This window comes from Dryas octopetala, chromosome 2, assembly GCF_963921425.1.
Source record: "Dryas octopetala chromosome 2, drDryOcto1.1, whole genome shotgun sequence".
NCBI lineage: Eukaryota > Viridiplantae > Streptophyta > Magnoliopsida > Rosales > Rosaceae > Dryas > Dryas octopetala.
The window spans coordinates 3,695,605-3,718,149 of record NC_141367.1 but is presented as its reverse complement, the minus strand read 5'-3'; the positions used below and the strand labels follow the sequence as shown (position 1 = coordinate 3,718,149).

General features: G+C 34.5%; 1 protein-coding gene across 1 annotated transcript; it reads left to right on the top strand.

Annotated features, from left to right (window-relative positions):
- Positions 1-629: 629 nt before the first annotated feature.
- On the top strand, positions 630-21,659 carry LOC147292558 (putative acyl-activating enzyme 16, chloroplastic). Its single transcript, XM_086231300.1, has 18 exons — positions 630-1,026; positions 1,781-1,972; positions 3,604-3,718; positions 9,035-9,122; positions 9,731-9,936; positions 11,465-11,583; positions 11,985-12,134; positions 12,395-12,462; positions 13,223-13,328; positions 15,914-16,072; positions 16,571-16,624; positions 16,704-16,784; positions 17,628-17,765; positions 18,982-19,141; positions 20,526-20,605; positions 20,755-20,900; positions 21,090-21,147; positions 21,227-21,659. Exons 1-18 carry the CDS (start codon positions 799-801, stop codon positions 21,317-21,319), a joined length of 2,241 nt encoding a protein of 746 aa, XP_086087426.1. The 5' UTR covers positions 630-798; the 3' UTR covers positions 21,320-21,659.
- Positions 21,660-22,545: the final 886 nt, after the last annotated feature.

Here is a 22,545-nt window from a genome sequence, read left to right as displayed (position 1 = left end):
TGAACATACACATTCTCCAACAAAAGGAAAACTGGATACCATTTACTAGATCAAAAATGGTCATTGGCCCATATTAATGTTTCATTATTGTGTTTGGTATAGTCAAGAAACAGGGGAGTAAGTTTATGAGCTTTTCTCTTATATACATATGCCTGTAAGGTTATAGCTATTAGATTGCAATATTTAAAATTAACTATTATAGGTGTTTGACAATCCAAAAATATAACAGAAAAAATTTGTAATGTTATGTGTTTTAGGTTTTCCAATGATCTGAACATACATGTAATAGCTCAACTGAATATGGTTTTTGATATTTTCATGGCGAAGCAGAGAAAGCCTTCGGGACAGTACCTAGGAATATTTCACATAAAATGGCAATTCATGGAGCAACAGTCCTACACTCCACAAATGTCCAAACAAGTCCTCCACCATTGAAATTATGCTTTTCATTCTGCATTTTTCACCATTATAAAATATGGAATAAGGGGTTTTGACAATCAAATCGCAGCCGTTAGATGCCGTTAGTTCCATCTAACGGCTATTATTTTTCCCTTCAAACATTAACGTTGTGGTGGTCGGTGAGTTTGACAGGTTTCGCTTGCATTTTCTCTACTTTGATCATCTTCGCCTACACCTTCTCGCTATTTTGATCTACTCATAAATGGGCGGACAATTCAAAGTTCCCAATCATCAAACTTTGACAAACATTATCAGCTGTCTTTCCTTTGCTTTTCTCACTTTGACAAGATCTCTTTTTTTAATATATGCATAGTGACGCACATACTGAAACAGAGAGCTATGTTTGGAGCTACTGTGGTAAACCCAGTTTCCGCTGTTTCTTCTTCTGCTACTGCAAATCAAATGGCCACCATTTCCTTAGCCACCAACTTCATCTTGGGTAACATCTTTGATTGTGAGCACGCCCTTCAATTCAGAAGCAGACAAGTCTTTCATAGAACATGCTATGGAAGGCGAGGTGGGTTTCCTCTGAATCGTGGGTTTCGAGTGTTTTGCTGCCAATCAAAGGTGATTCTTCAGCACCCTTTTGAGAATGCGATAGGTTTTCATCGGAAACATGATTTGTTATTTTGATTGGTTTATCTGTAATTTTCTGCTCTTTTTAATATGCTTTGGTTCATAATATTACCCCATCTGTGATTCTGTCAGTGTTGGTGAGAATGTGTAGTTGAGTTCTTTGGCTGCACGAGACAGTATTCTGAAATAGTTGTGTTGAGATTCCTAGGCATTTAATATCAGGTTTAGTATATTACTTTTCATTATTGTAGAATGTACTTCTGGACATACGTTACTAGGCAACAATGTCCTGTGTTCATCATCTCTTGCTTCAACCATGTTTATATTAGGTTTTCAGTATTGAGATGATTAGCCAGGTCTGTTTTCCTTACCTGTGTGTCTGCTTGATTGCTTAAAGTATTGCATTTCCATATAGGGATTAATCGTTCCTGAGTTTTTCAAAGTGAAATAAAGGGGCATGAATTTATATGTTTATATACATAGATATATATATTTTAACAAGACATAAATGTGAATGAACTTCATCATGCCATTTTCAAAAGTATCATGACCATTCTGGTCTTATGGCAATGATCTCATAGGGTTTATACATCTAAAAAAAGTTGTGTTCATTTCTATTAGCTTGAACAGGCTTAAAAAATTTGGATTTCTTAACATCTATCTTGAGTCTAAAGTTGTATGATATAAGGATTGAAACACAGCTAGAGTGTACTGACATATTTGTATCCAAAATATTTTGTTACAGACAGAGGAAATGCAGCTAAGAAGGTATTCACCATTTCTAGAAAGTGCGTTACTAGATGGTAATGGTGCCTTGGTGCCTGGTGAGTGGCAGGCAGTTCCTGACATTTGGAGATCTTCGGCTGAAAGATATGGTGATCGTGTAGCATTGATGGATCCATACCATGACCCACCTTCAAGAATGACTTATAATCAGGTTAATTTTCTTTTCCTTTTTTGATTATCTCTTTCATATTTGTTTTATCATGACTATTTTCCTTTATCTCTTTCAAAATCTGCATTCAGTTGCCTATATATCCAAAAGTGTCTCTACTCTGAAGGAATTCCTTGGGCTCCAAAGCATCATTTTCTGGTGCTTTCTGGTAGCATAACTTGAAAATTCTCCCAGTGTAAAACAAAAGGGCTTGGGGTTTAATTTCTCCCTTCAGAAGGGATAGGGGTATTATGCATTGAGAGAGGGTTACTTCCTGTTTTGTAACCAATATACTTAGTGGGCCTGCAATGTTTAAAAAAAAAAAATTTTTCCTTTTTTGTTTTTTTTGTTTTTTTTTGTATTTTAGTGAATATTTTAAGATTTCGGAATGGTAATACTGATTTTAATATTTTCAGTACTTAATGTAGGGACTAATTTCTTAATGTTGTTGTACACTTGATTGTGTGCTGAATTTGATGAAGTCACTGGATCTTGTACTTAGCTTAGCTACCAAGCCTACCATACGATATCTAGTTTCAAGGACATGGTGTAGTTGCAGGGAAAAATTTGTGGTTTTGAAAGTATAGTTAGATGATGAATCTTAAGAAAATACGGGTGGATTGCAGTTATATATATAAATACATAAACAATAGAAAAGAGCTGAGTTAGACGGAAATATTTCTTACCACAGATTTCTTTGGAGATCATGGCTGGGGTTAGAACTGCCTCCTCAAAAAAGAAGCATAGTTGCTTGAAGATTTTGCTGAATTTGTTCTTGATTATATCAAAATTTTTACAGACACATGATTAGGTTTCCAAGTATTTCTAAGTTCTAATTCTGGTATGAGTTGAAGACCAATTTTAGAAACTGTGAAAGTTGGAAACTTTGACCACAAATACCATCAAAACTACTGAAATCTAATAAAAAGACTCAATACATAATTATGCTTAAAGGAAAATTCATGGACCACTACTACTATGTTCTGAACTTTTGGAAATTATCAAATACACTTGATCCTTAAATTTAAATAAAACTTAACTATCCAGTAGCATACTAATTAAAAGAAATCTGATGATAAAACTTGGTTTATTTTAGAAGAGGTCTCTACGTTGCTAAGTTGGAACCATACCAAATTTAGATAAAATTTCTGGACTTGTTTTTCTTCAGTGGGAGGGGTTTGTTTTACCAGGTAAACAGCACGCGGGTCTTAGCCATGTAGACTTTACAGATAAATTCTTTAGGATGATAACATTTCATCTAACCATTTAAAGTTATGAGAATCTAATTTGTCATGCTTTGCTTAAAACACACTCTTTGTTGAATGTAGTTTTGCTCCATTATCTGAAGTCTTAAATGCATATTTTAACCATTTGATTTTATAGATTATGCTGTATATATTTTAACCATAGTTATAACTTATTAGTAATGGGTGGCCATCAATTGACGCCTCTATCAAATTATTTTAATGATTTCCTAATTCACATTTTTGCTTTATTTTTCATTTAATATTATTTCTATGCTTAGCTTTTTACAAATCAAATGAGTATCTGTCTTTCAGTGTTAATAAGAAAATAAGACATTACTATATTTGTAACTTTCCTTTTGAATCCAATTGTTTTCTTCAAAATTGCAGCTGGAAGAGGATATTTTGGATTTTTCTGAAGGCATAAGAGTTGTTGGAGTAAAGCCTGAAGAAAAAGTTGCACTTTTTGCTGATAATTCATGCCGTTGGCTTGTTGCAGATCAGGGTATGCAAATCATCATCATCACCATCACCATCACTATTTCTATCATCATCGGCATCATTATCATCATGAACATCATATCATGAACATCATTATTATTATTGTTATTATTGTCAATTATTATTATAAATATTTTTTTTTTTTCATTGTTGCCCTAAAAAATGTGTGATTAAATCAATCCTTTATGGCACCTTGTATTCTTCTCTATATATGATTTATGGCTTGGCCACTTGGGGTTTGGGCTCTTAAGCATTTCTAAAGCACTACTTTTTACCCTTTGTGGGATCTAGCATACTTGTATTACTGGTCTCAACTTTGTCCAGCACTTACGAGAAATCTTTAAGGTTAAATCTATTTGCAAGGAGTTGAAAGAGGTTAAACAGTTTTTTCCTGTGTAAATGTGTTGGCTATCAGAGTTCCCTAAAGAATTGCATCAGAAAGGAAAAGGATCAATTGATAGAAGATTGGCCTTATTTGATGCTCTATGTGTTAGTGCGATGGGGAATTAATGGATTGCTTATTTTTCCAATGTGAGTTTGCTTGCAAGTTATGGTCTTTGGTCTTTGTTTGCCCTGATTTTGTTTATGCTCAGATCATTTTTAGAGCTAATATGGAGTTGGAGAGATGAAAAATGAAGTGTTGTTTGGAGGAGAAGTGGTGATGCAGGACAGAAGCATAGGGCTGCTGTCCAGCTATAGTAATAGGGCAAAAACCACAGTAGAAAGGAAAATCCAGCAATAACAGTAGAAAAGAGAGAGAATAAAGCTATAGAATCAAAGTTGGAACGTAGATAGATGAGTTCTAGGGTTTAGGAACCCAAAAGAAGCTCTCACATCAGAAATCTCTGAATAATATTATGCCAAAAACTGTCTATTACAACCTAAGCCTTAAGCTTATATAGGGAAAACATAAACCTAAGATAACTAGGAAAGCATCAACCTAAACTAACTAGGAAAACATAAAGTAAAATTACCTTAAAAGACCTAATGATAAGGAAACTAGACTCTAAATCCAGCTAGGAATAAAAATTAAAACGCTACTAAAAAATAATAATAAGTCATGGAACCCTAGGAGATGCTCCTGCATCAACTCCACCGGGTTGGGAAAAACTCGACTCCGGCGAGTAAGTCTTCACAACTTCTGCGGACAATCTAGATAAACTCTTCTTGAACTTATAGCCTTGAAATTGATTTCTTCCTTTCCAAACAAAGAGATATTTGGAATATTTGATCCTTCTTGAATAGTTAGCTTTATTGTCCATGATCAATCTTGCATTCCATAATTTCTTCACATCAGTTTTCATTTGATTTACAAAATCGATCAGGTTCTTGGCAATCTTGAAGTTCCTTGCATCAACTCCAATGAAATCAACATATTCAGAAGCATTATTTCCTATAGAGTCGTGGGACTTCAGGATTGTGGGCTCATCTTCTATGATGTCTTCAAGAATTTCCTGTACCACCTTATCTTCAAATTTATATTGGTTCCCTTCCTTCAAAAAAATTTCAGACCCAACATTTTCTTTACTCTCTCTAGATTTTTTGTCAAAAGTTTTCTCAAGCCCCAAACAAATGACATAACAAGCTTCACAATCATCTTCTAGACAACTATCAAATACTGGAGGAAGATCTAAATTTAGAGAACTATCATCTTCCAAGTCATCCAAAGTTTCTTCAAAAGGGCTAACCGACTCATGAGAACCACGATTCTCAGATTCAGCGCCATCATAAGCGGAACCTGGATAATCATAACTCACCACTTCTTCCACAAAACGTTCATCCTCAAGACTACCTTCTGGTATGTCTGAAGGGTTGCGTCCGCCTTCCGGAATCTCCATACGGGCTTTCGCACGTTCCTGTCATCTGAGCGTTTCCACCGCTCTTGACAGATCTTCGATCATACGCCACATCTCTGCCATCTCTGTTTGTAGAGCTTGGTTTCCTTGTCCCTCGCCTCTACCACGTCCAACCATGGTGTAGAACTAGGGTTTGCAACCAGGGTTTGCTCTAATACCAATTGATGTAAGACAGAAGCATAGGGCTGCTGTCCAGCTATAGTAATAGGGCAAAAACCACAGTAAAAAGGAAAATCCAGCAATAACAGTAGAAAGAGAGAGAATAAAACTATAGAATCAAAGTTGGAACGTAGAAGATGAGTTCTAGGGTTTAGGAACCCAAAAGAAACTCTCACATCAGAAATCTCTGAATAATATTAAGCCAAAAACTGTCTATTAGAACCGAAGCCTTAAGCTTATATAGGGAAAACATAAACCTAAGATAACAAGGAAAAGCATAAACCTAAACTAACTAGGAAAACATAAAGTAAAATTACCTTAAAAGACCTAATGAAATAACGAAACTAGACTCTAAATCCTGCTAGGAAATAAAAATTAAAAAGCTACTAAAAAATAATAATAAGTCTTGGAACCCTAGGAGATGCTCTTGCATCAACTCCACCGGGTTGGGAAAAACTCGACTCCGGCGAGTAAGTCTTCACAACATCTGCGGATAATCTTGATAAACTCTTCTTGAACTTATAGTCTTGAAATTGATTTCTTCCTTTCCAAACAAAGAGATATTTGGAATATTTGATCCTTCTTGAATAGTTAGCTTTATTGTCCATGATCAATCTTGCATTCCATAATTTCTTCACATCAGTTTTCATTTGATTTACAAAATCGATCAGGTTCTTGGCAATCTTGAAGTTCCTTGCATCAACTCCAATGAAATCAACATATTCAGAAGCATTATTTCCTATAGAGTCGTGGGACTTCAGGATTGTGGGCTCATCTTCTATGATGTCTTCAAGAATTTCCTGTACCACCTTATCTTCAAATTTATATTGGTTCCCTTCCTTCAAAAAAATTTCAGACCCAACATTTTCTTTACTCTCTCTAGATTCTTTGTCAAAAGTTTTCTCAAGCCCCAAACAAATAACATAACAGGCTTCACAATCATCTTCTAGACAACTATCAAATACTGGAGGAAGATCTAAATTTAGAGAACTATCATCTTCCAAGTCATCCAAAGTTTCTTCAAAAGGGCTATCCAACTCATGAGAACCACGATTCTTAGATTCAACGCCATCATAAGCAGAACCTGGATAATCATAACTCACCACTTCTTCCACAAAATGTTCATCCTCAAGACTACTTTCCGGTATGTTCGAGGGGTTGCGTCCGCCTTCCGGAATCTCCATACGGGCTTTTGCACGTTCCTGTCGTCTGAGCGTTTCCACCGCTCTTGACAGATCTTCGATCATACACCACATCTCTGCCATCTCTGTTTGTAGAGCTTGGTTTCCTTGTCCCCGGCTTCTACCACGTCCAGCCATGGTGTAGAACTAGGGTTTGCAACCAGGGTTTGCTCTGATACCAATTGATGCAGGACAGAAGCATAGGGCTACTGTCCAGCTATAGTAATAGGGCAAAAACCACAGTAGAAAGGAAAATCCAGCAATAACAGTAGAAAAGAGAGAGAATAAAGCTATAGAATCAAAGTTGGAACGTAGATAGATGAGTTCTAGGGTTTAGGAACCCAAAAGAAGCTCTCACATCAGAAATCTCTGAATAATATTATGCCAAAAACTGTCTATTACAACCTAAGCTTTAAGCTTATATAGGGAAAACATAAACCTAAGATAACTAGGAAAGCATAAACCTAAATTAACTAGGAAAACATAAAGTAAAATTACCTTAAAGACCTAATGATAAGGAAACTAGACTCTAAATCCAGCTAGGAATAAAAATTAAAAAGCTACTAAAAAATAATAATAAGTCATGGAACCCTACGAGATGCTCCTGCATCAAGTGGAGGAAGTGTTGTTTGGATCACTAGTATCATAAATGCAGAGCCTTTTTGTTGTAGTCCATTAAGACTTCACACATTGCTTGAAATGGTGTTTTGGGAATAGTTGTTCATTGTCCTCAGTTCATCCAATATTTAGTTGTCACTTCCTTCTGTTCTTTGACATTTGAATTATGAATTTTTTTTTTTGTTATGTTTTCTACTAAATGTATTTGGTATTGGCCACTTTTCTTGTAATTCAATATTATTAGAAAAAATATTTTCCTTTTAAATTACCTTAGTGATGACTTGATAGTGTAAATACCCATGCCTACTTTACTGTCTACATCCCTTGTTTGCCTTAATATCTATGAGTGAAGGAGGTTTAATGGTGATGTTGGAGAAAGATCACGTGTATATCATAATATGCCCACTTTCAGCCCCTATCGTATGCTCATTTTCTCTATGGCCACCCTATTTCTTAGAAAGCATTACTTTATTCTCCTCAGGTTTATTGCTCCTCATCCTGCTATGGATAATTGGAGTATGAACTAAAATGCATGCTTGAAAGGAGACTAAGTCCATTTCTTATCCATGTTGATAGCAAAATATAGCGGAACAATCCTCGAGGGATATAGTAATACCTTACAAACAACAGGGTGGCAAATTGGGAATGCATCATACAAAAGGGGCTACGTAAACATCCTTAATTTTTTCTCCAACATATTGTGTGACTTGGATGTACTTATTTCTAAGGAATTAGTATTGTTCCTTTTAATTTTTGCTAATAAAGACACACCTAAGTGTTCTATATTTATTCTTGAAAACCATGAAAAGTTTCTGTAAATTTTGCACTTCTCTCTCTCTCTCTCTCTCTCTCTCTCTCTCTCTCTCTCTTTTAAAATTTTTTTTGATAGTAAACAACAATTTATTAATGAAAAAAGAAATCACAAAACAAGATGGACAAGAAGTCCATCAGGAACACAGAAACTAGAAACCAAGAAAAGCCCCCCTAGAACTTATAAACCACGTACTGAATTTGTGTGGTGTGTTCAGCTGGCAGTCCACCCATCCATGTGGCAAGCAATTTGTATTCATAGAATACACTTGAACGTCTTGGGTCTGAACTTTAATATATTGAGTATGTTGGGGGAGTGCAATGCTAATTTGGTGTGGCATATAGCTATCATTTCAACCATCTACATGGCTCGCGAAAAACTATCAATTTTTCGAATAAGCTTGAAACTGTAAGATATAAACTGTTTTACATTCAGTATGAAGTTGGACAATGCTTAGCTGCTCAGTTTTACTCTAGGGAAAAACTCATTAAAGCACATGATATTTATTTTTGCTCACAAGGGAGGCCAAAGGGGGAGGGGGAATTCTAACTTTGGCTTTAGTTGTAGGAGTAAATGCTCTTAACCAAAGGGTGGGCGTTGCTCCAGATTTATATTTTTGTTTATTGATAGATCTCATTAGTAGTAGCTCAATCTCCAAAATTTAAATCTCATTCTCATATTTTATTTTGGTTTAGGTATAATGGCCACTGGAGCAATCAATGTGGTAAGAGGTTCAAGGTCATCTGTAGAAGAGTTATTACAAATATATGAACATTCCGAAAGGTTTGGAGAAATCTTTCCCTTTAATTGTGCATTCTTCTGCTTATTCAAGTCAATTTCCGCCGCCATTGTCTTAATAAATATATGATTACTGAGATGCCATATGTTTTGTATTAAATGCATCTCTATATTTCATTTCCAATCTTGATGTGTAACATGGTTTGTCTCATTGTGTTTCATTTTGCTACCCATTGTTATTGTTGATTTGTGCAGTTGCACCTTATGATAGTAGGCCACTTGCACACTGGATCTCTTATTGAGCATCAATGAGTGCTAATTTGCTTGAATACAGTATGACTCACGAATACAATGGATTTGAGGAGTCTCAAAGAATTAGATAGTTCTACATATTTATTTTAATGCATAATGTTGAAGTAATTACTGTTTGACAATAAATGTTAATTTGATTTTCCCATTCTATGCGGTTTGTAGGAGTTTTCTTTTGTCCCTTCTAACTTGAGGATGGCTTTGAGATACTTAAAAACCACTTGGACCTACAAAAGTGTGCATATCATGTGGTGTATATTTATGTATTTATAAAAAAATGTTTCCTTTTCTTTTTCCTTTATGACACCATGGAATAATCTTGAGCTTACTCATTGTTACTACAGTGTTGCACTTGCTGTGGACAGTCCTGAATTGTTCAATCGGATTACAGAAGCATTCTGTTCCAAGGTTGTCATGAAATTTGTAATTCTTCTTTGGGGGGAGAAGTCAAGCCTGGCCAGTGAAGGAAAGATCCCTGCTTTTAACTATAAGGAGATTCTAGATTTGGGACGAGAGAGTCGTAAGAGTATGCTTGATTCTAATGATGCACGTATGTCATCCATCTATTTTTGTTAATATTTATTTATTTTTTAACTTTAAGATACTTTTTAAACCCTTTCCTGAATTCTGGTTTCAAACTCAAGGACTAAAGTTCTTTTTCCAACTATATGTTCTTATGCCACTTGGTATCATAAAGCATGCATTAGACAAATCAAATCGTGATAGACTTGGGCTGGAACTATGAAGTAAGAATTCGTAGTAAGTTCTTGGATATAAGCAAGGTTGAAGAAAATGGTGAAGTTGGTAGAAACATTGGTACTTTGGATTTATGGAAATATCAACAAAAATTACGGAAACAACTGAAATTTGCTTAAAACATGAAAATTTTGAATGAAACTTAAGAAAATGCTAATCTGATCAGTACTTTCATCAATAAATATGAAAAATTTGTAAAGCGGTATATTTATGGTAAGCATAGATTACATGTAAGGTGAAAGCAGTATGTGCCGTTGACACATATGATATATGACATTGAACTTGAATTTTAATGTATAAAAACATCTTCACTTCATTGAATTTGTAGTCTTTGACAACATTTTATTTTCCAATTTAAATCTAATTTATATGAATTCACATTAGTCAACACTTATTAGGCCTAATATCACATTAATTACTCTTATAAAAAGAATTCACATCAATTACAAACTTAATGATTGAGTTAGGTGGCAATGATCTTCAAGGCCCAAAGCTTGATTTGGCATATACATGTAGTGTTCTCTTGCAGAAATGTAATGTGTTATGTTGTTTGACTGTGAATCTAGGCCACATATCTAAATAATAATTTGCCTGATATCTGTGCATATAGCTGTATCTATATTTTTTCTTGGTTCTTTTGAACAAACAATTTAATTGATTCTCAACAAAGTACATACTTAGTGGACCAGAAGTCCACCAAAATACGCACATCACAATACAGGATAATAAAGCTTTGTATACTAGCCTCTCTACTATTGTTAGACAAACACATTGCCATGCATTAGAATTAAAGCAGTACAGTAGGAAGTATCCCTAAATTCTGAAGATTCAGATGCTCAAAGTGAGGCCCAAAATCTAACCCTCACCCAATGTTTCTCCTTACGTACTCCCTCATAATCCTCAAAAATTCTTTTATTTGTCTCCCACCATATGTATATATATATATATATATATATATATATATATATATGTTTGTCTAAAATCGATAGATCACTATGAATTTACTTAGTTTACAGGTGTATATGTTTTTTATGTATCAATAATTTTGTACATTTTTATGTATGTGTATCTGTGTGGTAAAATGAAAACCAAACAGGGGTGGAAAAAATTGGGTGTGGTATGGAAGGTTGATTATAGTGTGATCATACTTCGGGAATGCATATGATGTTTGGCACCTTAGATAGCTGTATTTCTTTAACAGGACAATTGCTGTGCTGTTAATTCCAGTTTCTATGCACTGCTACTTATCCATCTGTGGTTATATAATTGTCTTTCTGTGAATGGACTACAATATGGCTGGTGGATATGTGGCTTAATTGCAGGGAAATACTATATGTATGAAGCCATCAACTCAGATGATATTGCTACACTAGTATATACAAGTGGAACAACTGGAAACCCAAAAGGTGTCATGCTCACTCATCGGAATCTGTTGCATCAGGTTTGTTTGTTCAATAATCTTGGTATTTTTGACAAAGCAATAATATGTAGAATGTTCACTTCATCTAGTAATTTACTGCCATCTTATCTTTTCTGTTTGAGTGGAAGATTAAGAGACAATTCACTTAATGCCATTATTCCACTTATGTCATCCTTCACACCAAGTCACCAACTATGTAGCAAGCCTTTTTATTTTCCTCCACTAAGGAGGGAATTAAAACCAACATGATTCATTTTTTTCCTTTGTTCCCTCTCCTTCCTTTCTTTCCTTTTTGGCAGACTATTTATTGCATTTTGGAAGACCTTCCCCAGTTTCATTTTCTTAGAATTGAAGCCAATACATGTCTTAATCAGTAACTCTTAATTCGGTTTTGAGGTCATTTGCTTTGTTTTTGTTCATAGATAAAAAACCTCTGGGATGTTGTACCTGCTGAAGTTGGAGACAGATTTCTCAGCATGCTTCCACCTTGGCATGCCTATGAACGAGCTTGTGAGTATTTCACATTTACGTATGGAGTTGAGCAAGTATACACAACCGTGAGGAACTTGAAGGTATTTCTATTTCGAATTGTTGATTTTCATGCATGATAAGATGCTATTTGGTTTATTACATTAAACTTTTCAGAAATGATAGTTCCAGAGCTGAAAATGTGATGTCTCTAGTATGTATACATGATAGGGAGGTTGTGATATAAAATGGCAAAAACTATTCATTTCACATCAAATTATTTGATTTCTGGTTATGATTTTGTATGTTCTATTTTTTAATAAAAAACATATATGTTCTAATTAATTTTATTATCATTTGATAGGATGATTTGCGACAATATCAACCAAATTACGTAATTTCAGTTCCTTTAGTCTATGAGACGCTTTACAGGTATGTCCTTTTCTTGGGGATTATGCTACTGCCAACTCTCTTATTTTTTCTTACAAAGTGTTCCAGCCAACTCTCGTTTTTTCTTTCTTTTATTTTGTTTGTTTGTTTGAACATGTGTCCAGATTCTTTTTTTGGGGTAAATTATACAAATGCATAAAATATTGCATATTTGTGAGATTGGTTGAGTCAATCTTCATTGTCTATGAATGTGGAACCTTAAAAATGCTACTGGAACCTTAAAAATGCACTAGTGATGAAAGACAATTTTAATGGAACAAAATAGATCTAGGACCAACGGGGAATGGTAACCAGCCAAAAGAATTTAACAGACCTGGCTTGAGGGCTTTTTTTTACTTTTATAAGACATTGGGGCACTAGTTTGCTTCAGATTTCTTCTTGAAGGTTTAGCTTCTTATAAATGAAGTAACCTTTTACCTGTTTTGTGTTATTTATTTATTATTTTTCTGCTTTCTGTGGGTAGTACTTTGGCATGTTAAATGACAGAATATAACGTATCTAAGCAACATACCTTTTTTATTTGGAGTGAAGCTGAGATTTTGTATTTTGTCTGTGTTTCTCACCATTATAAATGGATATGCATTTTTGAAATTTCATGCTGTAATAATAACAAGAAATCATGAACCCTCTGTTTAGCTTGGTATATCTAGAACATTTTTTTTGGTATGATAAACTATTTCCTTCCCAAAGCTTCTTCCTTTAGTTTTTATTTATGTTTAAATTATTTACATTCTCTTTGCAGTGGGATTCAGAAACAGATTTCTACGAGCTCTACAGCTCGTAAGTTTATTGCACTTACATTCATAAGGATCAGTTTGGCATACATGGAGTTTAAGAGGATTTATGAGGTTCAACCACTGAGCATTTTGTCTTGTTTAAATCAAGCTATTTGCTATCTCATGGGACATACTAAACACATAAAATGAAAACTAGAAAAATATATTGGATTTGTGCTTGTGCTGCCATGGATAATTGTCACTTTTAAGTCCTGAATCTTCTTTGAATATGATATTCCACATCTTCAATCCCTCAAATTGACAGGGAATCAATTTTCAAAAAATTTGCACAAAAAGTAGATTTTGGGATTGAGATGCTCCTTTTGAAAACTGAATATAAATATTATTGCCTACTTAAACAACTTAGGCATTATGTGCCTAGAAGCAGAATGCATCATGTGTTTTCATAAATAACTCAGGTAGCATCACGAGCCTCACCACTTGAACCACTTACATGTCATGTGCCTTCCTGCAAGAATGAGCCTCAACACTTTTTGGCATCAAAACAAAATTTTCACTTTGGTACCTAACTATTAAAACGTTAGAATGCCCACCCTAACATTTGAGTGATGTTGCCAAAAAGGTTAGAATGCTCACCCTAACTATCAAAACGTTCAATTGTCTTATAGTTTTGCCTACTTGGCATGTGCATGTCTCATTTTACGCTGATGCAGACAACAAAGTTACACCATGTGGGCAACGGAAAAATATATTTTTTTAAAAAACTAGCTAACCTTTTTCACATTAAAAAATTGAAAATGAAATAAAAGGATTAAAGATAAAAAAGTTAATAAAAAAAACAGATTGTGCTAAGGAGGACTGGTGGGGTGGGGTGAGATTGGGGTGACAGGAGAGGAGTGGGTCGTGGCAGATCTGCCATGGGCTGGATTTTGGAAGGGATAAGGGAGAAGGAAGGGGAAGAAGGAGGGAGGAGGAGAGAGGTGGGGACTATGGGGATCAAGGTTTTTTTTTTCTTAATAATTTTGTTTATGTTTATTCATTTTCAACTTTTTAAAAGTGTAAATGTTAGTTTCTTTTTGTGCTTAAAATTTTATGTCCTTTTACGTTGTCCACATGGCATAAATTTGTTGTCCACGTTGGCTTAAATAGTCCCACGTGCCATGTCGGAGAAATTGACAGAAAACTTAATGGGGGGCTGTTATTTGTAACGTTGCACATTAGGGTTGATATTGTAACTTTTTGATAGTGAGGTACAGAAACTGACCTATAGTACAAGGAGTAAATTGTAATTAACCATTTTTTAATTTTGTGTGCAGGAATATCAGTAACCAAACAAACTTTGAACAACAATGCGATACTTTGGTTCCCACAACAACTATGTGTTGGAGAGATATAGAGTTTTAAAGTAAGGCCTAGGATCCAAATGTCAACTGGAGATAGAACTTTTGGAGGAGATCTTAGGTTATTACAAATGGTATTAGAGTTGACTCATCCCATTGCCTATGTGTGACTTGGGGGAGACACTTGTGATGACGACTCCCTGCCAGTGACGCTATAAGGTAGCATGGATAAATGGACATGTAAATTGTTGCGTCCTACATTTGAAAGGTTCGTTCATTGGTATATGTGTATTCTCCCTCCTTGGCGAGTATGCAGGGCCTAAAGAAGTGGAGATTGCGATACTCTTGAGTCTCACATTAGCTACACGTCAAAGAATATCTAGGATACTTAAGTAAGGCCTAGGAACCCAAATGTCAACTGGAGTTGGCACTTTTGGAGGAAGCCTTAAGTTATTAAGTTGTTACAAGAAAACTCAATAATCAAACTTAATTTAGGAAATTCAACAATTAAACACAAGCAGTCAATAATCAACTGTCAACTAGGGAGCTATCAAAACATGGAAACAAGCATGGCTACTATGCACAACCAACACCGACAAGATCTGACCGTAAGGGGAGAACGGATTTTCTAAGAGGACTACGATCAGAAACACAACAGAATGATGAGACACCAACGATAGTCAGTGAAGATGTCATAAGAAAAAACAAAAAGAAAACCAAATAAATGACAGTAAAAGAACGATAGGTAAAAGAACTCTATAGGATAATATGAAAACATATATATATAGTAGGATGAAGTTTGCCGGACGGTAACCTAGGAACAATCTTCCTTTAATAAAGATTTGGTCTCAGAACTGATGTTCTGATACCATATTGAGAAAAAAGTGGGAACAAAACACATTAATTATAACCCTACAACAAAGTGATATCAGATACTGATACCATATTATACACCTAAACAAACTTGGAAATCAGGTACGCTAGAATCGTAATTACAATATACGTTTACTCTCCAACAATAACAATAAACTAAACTATTTATGAAACCATGAAAAAATGTGTGGCCCACCAGTTAGATGGGTCTTTTGTAGTATTTATTGCTTCAAACTTTTGTTTGACTATTCTGTCATAGAAACATTTTGTTTGACTGCATTTATTTGAATCCTTCTGCTAAATTTTGTGCTTAATTCTTGTTTTAATTGCTTTCTCCGTGTGAAACCAGTTGTAACGTGAAACCAGTTTGTTACAACTGGTTTCACACTTGATTATTGATCTTATTATGTCTAATATGTTATTAGTTAATAGCTAGTTTCCCACCAAACTTATTGTGCTGGATGATTTCAATTTGGTTCATAGGGGATGTATTTGACGAGGAACCAGAAGCAGCCTTCGTATCTTGCTTCAGTATCTGATTGGTTATGGGCGAGAATTGTTGCTGCAATACTATGGCCTTTGCATATGTTGGGAAATAAACTAGTCTATAGTAAAATTCATTCTGCTATCGGAATATCAAAGGTCGTCTTATTTTTAAGTTATTTATTGTAGTCAGCTTCTTTTTATTGGAATTTGACTTTGTGAAAAGTGGATATTTCGTGGTGTTCTTTCGTAGATCATTGGAATGTTGAAAGGTCATTGTATTTTAAAGTTATTTATTGTAGTCAGCTTCATTAATTAGAACTTTTCTTTTTGAGAAATTGGGTATTGTGGGTTCGCTTTCGTAGATCATAGTTCACAACCAACTCAATACTCAGGACAAAATATTCTGAAGAATCAGTGTTTTCTTCTTCTAATATATTTTCTAGTTTTTGGTCAGAAAACTTCTTCAAATTTTTTTGGAACGGCTTATTTTCTACATTTTGTTTTCCCATTTGCAAAAGTTCTGTGGTTTGAAAGAGAATTTATATTCTCTTGTTGCTTTAATGGATCTTTTAAGTACATCTCATTGATAAACTAGATATTATGCTGTTCATTGGAAAGAAGGGACTCAGTAGATCTTTCCCTGGCTTCCTGCAGGCTGGCATTAGTGGAGGAGGTAGTTTGCCATCACATATTGATAAATTTTTTGAGGTTAGATTCTCACACATATTTTGCTGCCTAAACAGAAGGTTTTGATATCAGATCTCATATTAGTGTTGTACACTTGCAGGCAATTGGGGTGAAAGTACAGAATGGATATGGTTTAACAGAGACTTCTCCTGTTAGTGCTGCTCGGAGGCCAAAATGTAATGTAAGAATTACAATCTAATTTACACTAAAATGTACATTATCTACTTGTTTGTTAATGGCACCAATGATGGTGCATGTGATAACAAAAAGGTGTCCGACCAAAAAAAGTTGTTTGAAAGTGTCACCTTCATGCAGTCATCACATTGTTGGTTGGGATCTTCTAGCAGTGAGAGGTTAAGTTATGTTGGTTTTATATCTTCCCTTGATCCTTGAACAAAAGTTTTTGTGTTATTCTTGATATACATTGTTGGACTTATCTTTTAACAGCATAAGTTTTGAGAATCAGTTTTAAATTTAGCATGGTATGCCAGTGTCATGATGACTCTGTTTCTGATCATTTTTATTATTTACATGTAAGGCAAAAATAGGTTCAGTTGTGTGGACATAAAAATCAAGGGGAATGTGAGTTTGTGTTGTTGAGTTGTGCTTGATACACGCTGGTGGGTTTGTCTCTTAACAACTTAGCTTTTGAAATGAATAGTAAATGTGAAGGTTCACTAATCCTGTTTAAATTATAGGTTGTTCCATAAACAAGAACTGACTTCCTTTATTGCTAGAATTTATCCTCTTGCTAATAGAAAGTTAACACCATATATTAACATTATTTTTTTAGGTTATATTGATCTATTCCAAATCTTCAATTGTATTTTAGCTGCTTGAACAAGTCTTCTGAAATTGGAATCACTTTTTCAGCATTATAAACTCTAATAATTTATACTTCTCTTTTTAGTTCTATTCTGACAGACTTTTTTTCCCCATCTACTTTGTTTTTTTGTGTCAAACATATATTTTTCTCTATAGAGTGGTACATTGTATGACAATGTCACAAATTATTTGTTTGAAGGTTCTTGGTTCAGTTGGGCATCCAATTCGACATACGGAGTTCAAAGTTGTAGAATCTGAAACTGGTGAAGTTCTCCCACCTGGTTCAAGTGGCATTGTAAAAGTTAGGGGCCCACAAGTAATGAAAGGATACTACAAGGTATCATCATTTTTGATCAAAATGAGCTTTCTAATTCTTGAATTGTTGAAAGATATGCTAATAAATTTTGTAGTGGAAAGTAGGTTATGACATGCAACTTTTGGTATTGTAATAGTGTGAACAAAACTTATTAAAGCTCATTTCCTTCATTCTTATCGAGATGCTTTGTTATAACTTATAAGTCTGCAAAAGGTGGAAGAGTCTTCTTTTGTTTGGGTGATATTCTTTAAGAGTCTTTATCCTCACTGAAAAGATGATCTAGCTGAAGGACCCTTTGTTATGTCTTTGGTAGTCTTCTAGTACTCGTCGCGGAGTCACCCATATGGAATTCTTTAAACTGCAGCCCTTTTACTGTTTGTAGTTCTGAACTGTTTTAGCATTATATTATGGTAGGTAGATTCTGTGTTGTACTGTATATTTACATGCATACATGATACATATATGTATGCATGTAATTCAAACCAAATCTGTCCCTTCCAGATATATCTCTAGTGCAAGCAGGGTTAGCACAGTGTTTGATCACCAGGACTCAACTATTGTTTGATATTTTAGAACTGTCCCTCACATGTGGGCCTCACTTGGGATCCCATAACATGATAATATTTGTTGGTTTACAATCATTGCCAAAAGCTTAAGCTATTAGGATGTTATATTTTGACAGTAACCATAACGTTCTCCCATATACTTGCACACTCTGTCAACCTATTTTGCTCTCTTAGACATCTTGCTTTATTATATTACTTATCCGTGTCCCATAAACTATTGTCTTTTATGGTTTTACTGCATTGAGTTGGTGAAAATGTGGACAGATAGGCTATGTATTTTAAGTGCAGAGTCATGGAAACTGTGCTTGCTCTGAATCTTGGTGAACAATCATTGTACTGCTGCTTGCATCTAAGATATCATCCAAAGAGTGTTAATTTGGTTTAAGGGCAATGATCCCAATATGTTTTTTTTATTTTCATATTACACACGCACAAACCTCATGCCACATAGATGCTAACATTTTCATCTAATGAGATTCTCTTCTTATAGTGAATAAGTATATTTGGAATAGAAGAATATCTCTTAGTTATTGTTTTTTTTAATTTAATTTGATTTATGTCTAATTTTTTGCACTTTTGAATTTCATTGTTAATTATTATAATCAGAATTCAAGATACTTATTTCTTACCTAAGATGTCAAGTGACCTTTTTCTATTCATGTTTGAACTAGAATCCAGGGGCTACAGAGCAAGTATTAGATAAGGATGGTTGGCTAAATACTGGAGATATTGGTTGGATTGCTCCTCACCACTCAACAGGGCGAAGCCATCGTTGTGGAGGTGTTGTTGTGCTTGAAGGACGGGCAAAGGACACTATAGTCCTTTCTACAGGTATACAAAAAGCTTAATTTTCTTCTGCAACACCGTCATGGATCTTCTCACTAACGAGTAACAACTTTGAAATATCTCGTTGTGGTTTCAGTTTCATGGACTATGTAATATCTTTCACACAATCTTGAAGAAACAATTATTGTTATAAAACTAAAATATTAACATACGTGTATTAAGGAAAATTTTTTGGCTTAAAATGTATGTTTTGAAACATTTATTTTCCTTGTAATGGTAAGTGCTCATTTTAACATGAAAGAAATTTAAATCTAGCATTTATTGTTTTTGCTGAAATAAAAAGAATAGCTTGTAATTTGTTAAATTAAGAATCACTGTTGTAAAATTCATGAAAATTTAATGAAGATATACAAAAGTATATAATTTTTGTTAACACTAGATGCCAAATCTACCTAGTTTTTTCAATTCATGCCAGATAATGTCATTAATTATCTTTATTATTACTTACCAAATCTACTGAAGTTTTTCATTTTTTATTCTTTGGATGTTGAATCATTGTTTCTTATTAATAAAGAAATCCAGCATCTTGGTGGTATGCCACTCGTTTCAATTTATACAGTTATGCTATATAGGAATATGTATTCATTATCTTTCCAGTGGTCTCAGTCATGTGAATTTATGTGTGCTGAGAACTTAGTTCATTCTAAAATGTAGTGTTTATAGTACACGATGTACTCTGTCCTTCGTTTATTTTATAAGTTTTGTAAATGTTTTTGGCAACTCCAGGGGTGCCATTTGATTTAACTTTCAGCATTGTTTCTTTTGGGTTTATGGGACTCATAATTGTGTAGATCTTTAATATTTTCATGATAATGTACCCGTGCTTTATAACCTTGCATAATCAAGCATTGTTACAACTTACAACTTATATTATGTTAGTCAAGCATTGTTGCAACTTACGACTTGTAATATGTATGCGGTGTGTAGTGTCATTTTATATTGAATGGACATGTTACATGGAAAGTTTTGTTTGCTCAATAACAAATTATTCCAGACTACAGTTTTACGTTTTGAAGTTGCAGGACACTCTTATCTCTTTATTCATTTATATTTCAAATTAAGAGCTTTTAGTTGTTAACTTTCTAATTCTGATATTAAATTTGTTTAGTTTACCACTATTCTCAAAGGTTTAAGTTCTTTGGAAGTGGGTCAAGTATTTTTTTTATATTCTAAAATCTGAAAACAGTCCTTTAGTGAAAGTTTCTTTAGTTGAAGACTACTCTTAAGAATTTGAATGCGTCTCTCATAATATTGTGATTTTTTTCTTCTCATCTTTTTATTTTCTTACTTTCTTACTTTTTTTTCCCTATTAACACCCGCTTGTTGCCATTTTTGGTTGTTCTTTAACTTAATTTGTTGGAAAAGCTAGGTGAAAATGTTGAACCAGTAGAGCTTGAGGAAGCTGCCATGAGAAGTAGTCTAATTCAACAAATTGTTGTCGTTGGCCAGGTTGAGTTTCAGCATCTTACTTTCATTTTTTTTTTTTTTTCCTTTTTCTTTTTCTGCTTGGACTGTCCAGAATTGTAGTTGTCAATAGTCTGCCACTTTTAAGAGGAGATATACTGATTTTATGTATCTGGTGGCACTCATATATGCAGGATCAACGGCGCCTTGGGGCAATAATTGTTCCAAACAAAGATGAGGCTTTACTTGCAGCCAAAAACTTGTCTATTGTAGATGCTAATGCCTCTGACCTAAGTAAGGATAAAATGACAAACTTGCTATATGAAGAATTGAGAAAATGGTAAGATTTCTTTCTTGAATTATTCTGGATATATTGGATGGATTTGCGTGACTGTGCATTTCACAATTTGGCTCAACAAGCTGAATGTGTGACTTCTGATGCTTTCAAGGAACAATAACAGACTTTAGGTCATTGCACTAGAGTTTATAATGTTTTATTTTTCTTATAACTTTCCTTCTATTCATGCAGGACTTCAGGGTGTTCATTTCAAATTGGGCCAATCTTGATTGTGGATGAGCCCTTTGCGGTAAAATATCCATGCCCATTTTGGCATTGAAGTTAGAGATGTGACTGGTTGGGTGATTAATTATGCCTTTTGATTGCAGATTGATGGTGGTTTAATGACTCCAACTATGAAAATTCGAAGGGACAGAGTTGTGGCACTGTACAAAGAGCAAATAGAGAGTCTGTACAAGTAAACCTCTTTGCAGGAATTCATAGAAGCACTATAAAATGCTTGCATGTAATTTATATAAAATTAGTATTGCACTTAAAATAAGTGTTGTTTATGTGAGTTCCTTGGTTTCTCTTAAATAAAAAAAATGCCACGAGGGAAAAATGAAGGAAAGTGTACCATGGCCTAGGTACATGGCCAGCTTAAGACTTAAAACCCCCTGTTTATTTAAGTTACTGGCTATAATCTTGTATCATTGTATGTGTATATGTAATATTTGTAATACTTAGTATAATCTTGTATGTGTATGTTAATAATACAGGTGAGGGATTATTGTGCGGCAGCAGTTGAGCACCAAACCTGCCATTTCGTGTCATGTCATTTTGAGTTTATGTCTAGTAGTAATCAATCTTAATACAATGTTGTTAGTGAATCATGTTTGATTACTTCTTACTAATCTGATTTTTTAATCAAGTTATGTTTGGATAAACACATTGATGAATCAAAAACTAAAAACTTTTTAATTATGAACCAAATTCATCACTCATACACCTCCCATCAAATAAAATTCACTTGATCTAGATACTAGAAAAAGCATTAGTGAAATCTTATAATTGTATAAAGATTCATACAATATCTTATTAAGAAATAGAAAAAATAAAATAAAATCAAGAGACCGCATAGGAGATTTGGGACACTTTGTCTCATGCCTTTGCTCAAGATTCCCAAAGAAAGGGAGTTCTATTTGCAGCAAAAGCTGCACATGCATAAGAGGGGAGAGTCATCATTGTCCACTTATTCTCACCTTCAAAGGTATCTATGATGATCTTGCAGTGATAGGTAAGCCTGTTTCAGGTTGTGAAAAAGTTTTTGCCTTGTTAACTATGATGAGGCAATTCATTCTGACCACCCCACGCTGCCTCTTTGTCCAGATTTGGTGTTTCGCAGCCTTCTGGTCCTTGTGGAGTTTCATCGCCTTCCTCTCCTTTGGTCTTTCCCATTGACCATGCCAAGTCTTCTTTAGCTTCTCGTTCTTGCTTGCCCTCGCTTTCACCTCCACAGCAGTTTGTCCGCCCCACTCGTGCCGTTGTTACACAATCTAAGGACCACATAGTGAAACCAAATCCCAAGTCTGTTAAGTCTGATATGAAACATCCTGGTCCTGGATGGCTTTGCTCCTATGAAAGAACTTGAAGCATTGGTGGCTAATCAAACAAATATTGTGCGATGTAAATGGGTTTTCGGCACCCA